The sequence below is a fragment of the Pterocles gutturalis genome, unplaced genomic scaffold (genome assembly GCF_000699245.1).
Source record: "Pterocles gutturalis isolate BGI_N339 unplaced genomic scaffold, ASM69924v1 scaffold42234, whole genome shotgun sequence".
In the NCBI taxonomy this organism is placed as follows: Eukaryota; Metazoa; Chordata; class Aves; order Pterocliformes; family Pteroclidae; genus Pterocles; species Pterocles gutturalis.
Window position 1 is genome coordinate 16,594 of NW_010132274.1, and position 7,651 is coordinate 24,244.

At 42.8% G+C, this 7,651-nt stretch overlaps 1 protein-coding gene across 3 annotated transcripts in view; it reads left to right on the forward strand.

The window, feature by feature from the left end:
* LIN54 (lin-54 DREAM MuvB core complex component) overlaps positions 1-7,092 on the forward strand; it is a 21,568-nt gene extending 14,476 nt beyond the window's left edge. For all 3 annotated transcript variants that reach the window (XM_010080845.1, XM_010080846.1, XM_010080847.1), the window contains 7 exons: positions 225-422; positions 1,363-1,454; positions 2,653-2,724; positions 4,723-4,825; positions 5,173-5,310; positions 5,958-6,160; positions 6,733-7,092. In XM_010080845.1, the coding sequence (XP_010079147.1) occupies positions 225-422; positions 1,363-1,454; positions 2,653-2,724; positions 4,723-4,825; positions 5,173-5,310; positions 5,958-6,160; positions 6,733-6,934 (1,008 nt within the window). In that variant the 3' untranslated portion in view covers positions 6,935-7,092. The remainder of the gene's footprint in view (positions 1-224; positions 423-1,362; positions 1,455-2,652; positions 2,725-4,722; positions 4,826-5,172; positions 5,311-5,957; positions 6,161-6,732) is intronic.
* The last annotated feature ends 559 nt before the right edge of the window (positions 7,093-7,651 follow it).

The following is a 7,651-nucleotide window of genomic DNA, read 5'->3' on the forward strand; positions in this document are numbered from 1 at the left end:
GGCTAGTGGGAGGGGTCCCTGCCCATGGCAGGGGGTTGGAACTAGATGATCTTTAAGGTCCCTTCCAATCCAACCCACTCTCTGATTCTGTGATATTCCTGACTTATTTTGGCTGGGTGGAAAAATAAAGTCTGGTTTCAGCACCATAATGAAATGTTCTATTAATAAAAGTACATTCTGAATCAATAAAACAATGATTTCATAAAGACCTCTTTTCTTTCCAGGTGGTACCCAAACCGATCAACCCAAATTCCCAGATAGTTACTACTAGTCAGCCTCAACAAAGACTTATTATGCCAGCCACTCCACTGCCACAGATACAGCCCAACCTCACCAACCTCCCGCCGGGCACTGTACTGGCACCAGCACCTGGCACAGGAAATGTTGGCTATGCAGTCCTTCCAGCTCAGTATGTCACACAGGTATGGTGTTATCCCAGAGATAAAAAAGGAAATAGTGCTGTTGTCAAACAAACTGCCTTCCTGTTAAAAGTTCTTGCTCTCCAGCCCAGGTCTAGAGATTAGGTTTTTGCTCTTTGCCAAGATCTGACCAACATTCAGAATGAATGGGAGAATAAAGGAAACCTTCTGTGAAAGGCTGACCAACCTGTCTGTACAAAGAAGAGTTCTGGCAGCTCATGGCACTACTGGCACCAGACGCACTTCTGGTTCCTTTTTGGGTTTGTCACAGCGGCAGTTTGTCCCTAAAGGCTCTTACCGCATCCTTACAGTCCAGTTCCACAAGTCTTACCTTAAACTAAATAATACCATTTGTTGGACCTCTCCTCTGAGGTTTAGTCCTCCAGACTCAATCTGTCCCCTTTGGCCTGGCCCCAGTAGGTCTGTATCTTGTTATGTGCCAGTCTGTTTTCAGAACCTGTCCCAGCAGGAGAAAATGGCTGTATGTAGGTAAGACAAAAGAAGGTAGCCCAAAACAGTGTCATTTGGCAGGTTCTTATGAGGTTTTGGAGTTGGTTTTTTTCATGTGAAAGATAAACTGTGGGTCCAGGTATTGGAAGTTGGAATGTAAATCATTTGGCTTGCATTTATTTAATTCCATGTTTTTAGGAGCTGGAACTGTTTGAGGTCTGAATGCTTCTGTGTGTAGTCTCTGTGTTATCTGTATGGCTGTAGGCACTGTAATAGAGAACAAAAATAGCACCCAAAATGTTTTTCTTCTAAGTATGGAGGTAGGAGGTTACTGCCTGGTCCAAGTTCAGCAAACTTCTAAAACTGTGCTTACAAGCATATTATTTTTATAACAATATCTATTATTTTTATAACAATAGCCAATTAACAGACTAGCTACAAATCCTTTTGTGTATACTTTAAGTGTTGCACATTAACCTTTTTGTTTTCTTAGCTACAGCAATCATCATATGTATCTATAGCAAGCAACACAGGCTTTACAGGGACATCTAGTATCCAGTCCCAAGCACGGCTACCATTCAATGGGTGAGTGTTTTGTGAAGAGATTTAAGAAAACCAACCAACCAAACAAAAAAAACCCAAACCTGCTGCTGAATGAGCATCTTCTTTCACTTCCATTATAAAGAAGAGTGGGGGCTGAGGTGTTGGGGTTTGGTTTGGGGCTTTTCCCAAGAAAATCAAGTATACTGTGGTGTGGTTATTACTTCTGAGTAAAGGACATGGGTCTGCCTAACAGCTGCACTGCTGTTTTGATTAAAGCTGTGTTCTCCTTTCTGGTTTTTGACCTCATATAGCAGGAAGTTGACCTGAAAGCTCCCGGTTACTCATTCTTCATTTTACATCAGCACCTGGGAGCTATAAGCCTCAACTATTTCTTGACATGGCTGGAAAGAGGTAGTGGACAACGTAAGAGCAGGATGCTTAGCCCATGCAGAAATCCAGCTGAAGAGCAAAATGGAACTAAAGCCCAAAATGAATCCTGATAGGAGGCTTTGGGTTTTTTCAGTCTTGTAGTTTTCCTTTAAGGATGAAAACAGTGGCTAACATGTATGTCATTACAGGCTTAGCTGTTCTGCTTACTCCTTTTGTGTTATTGTTTGCTGGAAATTGTAAAAGCCAAGGTGCTTTTTGTTGGTGCAACCTCAGCTGATACGAACTAATCCCAAATCCAGATGCAGCTATTCAAACAAATGGGTTTGATTTAATCTCCCTGGTACTACACGCAGAAATTGCTGGATGGGGATGGAACAAATCTCATCAAAAGAGATCAGTGACACAAAATCTGAGTTTTGAGAGCAGACTGTGTCTGATATCAAATTCATCTGTAAACTGAATGCCATGCTTTTTTAATCCAACTAGAACAAAAGGAAAGGCACAATCATGTTGTGTGAACCTTGGCTGGATCTAGTCCCCCTGCATGGGTTCTGGAGAAGTTCCCTCTGATGCCAGTTTTCAGTTATGATGCTTTCTCTAGCTTTAAGCCTCATTTTTACTTTAGGCATGCAGCCAGATTTGCAGCAGATAACGCAGCTCTTTCTGGGTTGTAAAGGCACTATATATAATGGTAACTTAAATACAGTCAGACAAAAACCTAATGCAAGAGGAATATAAAGATTTTTTTGAAGTTTGTATTATGAGCCATTTACTTGTTTACTTGAATTTAAAATAGGAAGAAACTGATAAAAAAGTTTGCTATCTACAGATGCACTTTTTCCCCCCACAGAATAATTCCTTCTGAATCTGCAAACCGCCCCAGGAAGCCCTGCAATTGTACTAAGTCTCTGTGTTTGAAATTGTAAGTACAGCTTGGTGGGGGTGTTTTTGGTTTTTTTTTTTTCTTTCTTTTTTAAGCCTCGTTTTTTACATCACAAATTCATGCCAAGTATCAGAATATAATGTTTTTAAGTATGTCAGAAATGTTATCATGGTATCATGAGTGGGCATTACTATACTATGGTGAAGCTCATCAGTAATGCCATGCTGTATCAAGTCATTTAGAAAAATCGGGCTGCCTATCTTTTCTTAAATGGATAGACAAGTGATTCTTCACTGCTAGCTCTGAGTCTTGCTCATCCTCAGGAGATATTTTGTTATCCCATTCAATGTGTTTGTAAAAAGCTGAGGAGATGCTAAGGTTTTTTTAATTTGAGGCAAAGTCAGTTTACTGATTTTTTTGGGGGGGGACAATATCAAGAGGAGATACTGAAATTAATCTGTGGTTCCCTGAATCCTAGACAATGAAGAGGAAATCAGTTGTGTGCTACCCTAAGGGAAAGCGATGCAACATTATCTGAACCCAAGTTAAATGTGTTTAAACTTTTCAGCTTGGGTTTCTTTTCATGTCATGCATACCACTCTCTGTGTGGGGAGGTGTGCCTTGTGCTTCCTAGCTCAAAGTTGTCTGTTGCACCAAAGACATGGTAAACGGAAGATGTGTAGCTGTTTCTTCAAATGTTTTACAACATACATGACTCGCTTTATGGTACCAAATGTTAGGTGCTTAGAGTTTTCAACTTATTTTAGTCTTTGGTGTCTGAATACTCTAGGAATTCTGGGAGAATAATGGCTGTGCACCTTCAGGATGCAGTTTGTAAAGAAAATTTTCTTGTAAATTACTGTAATTATATCTTTAAGTGGCTAGACACTGGTGCAGCGCAAATGGATAATTCACTGGCAAAAAGTGTTTTCCCATCTGGAAGGGGGGTTGCTTTTACCCAAATGAATGTTGAAGATCAAGCATGTAGCCTATTCTACGAAGAAGAAAAGTCAGAGAAGTTCTTTGCTCACTGATGCTCAGGGTTGATGCCAGCGCTGTTTGTTTTGGAAATGAGGAGCACTCCACAACTGGATTTTAAACAGAACAGAAAGGAGAGCTATTACAGGTTGTAAAAGCTTTTTATGTAGTTTGGCACCATTCAGGTGCTAAAAATCACCAAAATGCAATTTCACCAGGTGGAGGGTGGTACTCCAGGGCAACCCTAATATAGGTTTTGTAGTGTTACTCTGGACGAGCCCCAGGAAGCTGGTTTTGCAAGGGGTTTTGGCTCCTGAGAATGAACATACACCCCCAGCTGAAGAAGATTAGCAGTTTCCATCTGCTATAGCTGGAGGTGGTGCTGGAAGCACTGAAGCCTGCCAGAGTTTGTCATGGCCCAAGGCCACGTGTGAGCAGGGAACGGATGTGGTGCTATATATCAGATCTGCGGGGTAGTGGCATCTTGGTTTTGGCAGGAGGTACGTAAGAGGCAGAGCAATATGATTGGCTTTTCCTGTCGATGTTTTGCTGCTTTTTATTCACATCCTTGTCCCTTTAAAAAGTGTCTGATAACACAGCTTTATCCTCATTCAGGTCCTTTCCCTAGTTACCTGTGCCTGAAAGCCTATGAGGTGTACCACTTGTTATTACTTTTCTGTTCTTCCATCCCTGCTCTGGCGAACTCTGCCTCAGTTCACAGTTCAGAGACTGGCTCTGAGGTGGCTGCAGCAGGATGGCCCTTGATATGTGGGTCAGACACCTAGGAGTCACCCTGGAAAAAAGTCTCATTAGTTTCTCTTGCTGCTGTGGGGATCTGAGTTATACGGACATCAGTTCTGACGGACACCCTTGAGCTATGCCTGTGTCTTTAGACTGCAACTAGACCTGTGCTAGAGGATTTCAGCCTTGCGATGAGGCTTATACCGCTTGTAAACGTGGAGTTCAGCGTAGGGCAAACCTTACCCTTATCGCTGGACTAGGAACTTCTGCCAGTGTAATGCTCATGTTTACAAATGCCTTCTGCATCTTCTGTTTCAGGTATTGTGATTGTTTTGCAAATGGCGAATTCTGCAATAACTGCAATTGTACAAATTGTTATAACAACCTGGACCATGAAAATGATAGGCAAAAAGCAATAAAGGTGAGGGGTCCCTTTTTTCTTCTTCTTCTTTTTTTTTTTTTTTTTCCCTCTCCTCCCCCAACTCCAGCCTTTCTGAAGCTGAAGCAAAGAGCATGATCCCGTTTGTACAGATTTTGTCATGCTCCTAGAGAGCATTGTGGTGGGACAGCTGAGCTTTTGGTTTGCATCCAAAGACAGCTGGGATGAAAGCTGTATACCCTGAGTCTTCTGAAGCTACGGTGTGGGGCAGAAGTGGGTGTATAATGCCCTGATCTCCTCCTACATGTGCAAGGCTTAAGTTCTTTTATTGCACCTCTAAATTCTGCTCCCCACACGTAGTGACTGACGCTTTGGGTCTGCATTGACAGGCCTGCCTTGACAGAAACCCTGAAGCCTTCAAACCCAAAATAGGGAAAGGAAAGGAAGGAGAATCGGATCGGAGACACAGCAAAGGGTGTAACTGTAAACGCTCAGGATGTCTCAAAAACTACTGCGAATGTTACGAGGTACGAAGCATGATCTCATCTTAAAGATACTGGCTTTTTTTCCCTTTAGTGCTGTGGCTTCTCTGATTTCATGTGTCTCTTCTTTGTATTGCTGTAATGTTTTTGGTTTATCTCTTCTTCCAGCAGTTTGCATGTAGAAAGCCATGTATGTGGCAAAATTGATCACTTCTATCGTAAAGTTTAATTTTAAACCATGTGGCAATGTTGAACTCGGGCTTGGATTTGTCCTTTACTGAAGAGCAGTGTTTCCTAAAGAAATCTAGTGCACCAGGTCCCTAGGAGGAACGGGATAGAACATCTCTGTGGAAGACAAAGGCAAAAGTAGTTGTTGCATCAGCTAACTGATCAGTCTGTGGATGTAGAAACAGTGGCAGACTGACCTCTCTCATATATCAACCACCTAAATCCCAACAGAAACAGTAGGTTGGTGAAGAAAGGGATGAGTGGGAAGCCATTGATTTGCATTTGGTTCAAGTACACAGGCATCTCAGTTGGAGGTGAGAATTCAGAGAGAAAACTACTATTTGGGGGTTTCTTCTAGTGGCTAATTGATAACAGATTAAAATACGATCTCCCTTTCTTTGTGGCTTGTCATAAAGGGAGTCAAAGTTGCAACAGGTTTCTCATCTTTTGTTTGTTTCTTTCAGGCAAAAATCATGTGTTCTTCCATATGCAAATGCATTGGCTGTAAGAATTTTGAAGAGAGCCCAGAGCGCAAGACACTGATGCATTTAGCAGATGCTGCAGAAGTTAGGGTCCAGCAGCAGACCGCCGCAAAGACCAAGTTATCTTCTCAGATCTCAGATCTGCTGACGAGGCCAACACCAGCACTCAGCAGTGGCGGGGGGAAGTAAGTTAATGCAGCACCCTGGTTCAGTTGCTTATAATATATTTTTCCTGAGGTATGTCACAGGTATGTGTGTCCCTGTCATCTCTGAATGTTATCTGCATAAGCTGTAGAAGCAGGAGCACTCAGGTGAAGGGAGCCTTTTGTTCATGCAACCACATTTTCTGTGGAACCTAGGGTATGCCAAACGTGGCTGCATTCAGGTGTGTAACGAAGCATTGGCTTTTCATGGGTGCCCATGTGCTCACAGAAAGCATGAAGTACAAGTGTCCCATTTACTGAGAGGATGTAATCCTTGAGCTGCCCTTGCTGAAGGCTAGAGAATTGTTCTGTGTACGTGGGCATTTCCAAGTCTATTTCCAAATATCCATCAATGGAGGAAGGCACCAAAGCACAATGGCCCACATTTGAGTGTAACTGTGGCTTGTTCACTCCCTGTTGGTTGGCTAAAGGCACTTGGAAGCAATGGGACAGAGGAAATCTTATCAGTCCTCCTACTCCAGGCAGCTTGCCCAGCCCTGGAGTTAGGTGCCTTGTGTGTTTGCTGGGAGTGAGTGGATTTTTGTTTGTTTCAGGCTGCCCTTTACGTTTGTAACCAAGGAGGTGGCTGATGCAACCTGCGAATGCCTTCTTGCACAGGCAGAGCAAGCGGAGAAGATGGGCAAGTCACAAGCTGCGGCAGAGCGCGTGATCCTGGAGGAGTTTGGACGCTGTCTGATGAGAGTTATTAACTCTGCAGGGAAGTCCAAAAGTGACCCTTGTGCCATGAACTGCTGACTCGTGCACATGAGCCACAATGAAGCGGACTGAACAGAACACTTAAGGCACAGGGACACTTTGGTTTGGCATAGAGGATTTAATAATATTTGCTAATTTGGTGCTTGTTGTAAATTGACCTGTGTAAGATTGAAACAAGAAAATCTTTTGTAACAAGATGTAGAGCCTTTTAAATCTTAGTTAAATCCTCTTCTACTTAAGATGATGCCTAAAGGTCAATTTTTCTTCCCACTGTACAGCTTTTACCTTGGGTTTCTCAAAAATTAGGTGTGTTCTCCCCTTTCCCCTAGAATAATTGCCTGAAGGGTACATATAAATTATTATATATTATTTACAGTGTATGGAGTTGAATCACTTTGTGCATACAGGAAAACAGGTGGCATCAACAGCCAGGTGATGCTTCTGGCCACAGGCCTGTAATAAGGAGGTATCAGCGTATCCGAGATAGTTCTGAACGGAAGCATGTAAAAAAACAAGCATCTAAACGGGAGGTAGTACTCGTATTTAGGACGTGACACAGCACTTTCCTTCAGAGCACAGAGCAGTATGAAATATGCAGGTTTAGCATTGGGCAAGTGGTGGAGAATCTCCCTGGAGTGGGGCCCAGGGAGTTTAGAGGTGAATTGAATTAACGGGAATTTTTGGATAGGATTGTGGCTGATGGCTCACGTGTTTCCTAAGCTGGAACTCGAAGACTAAGACCGCAGCCCATCCTCA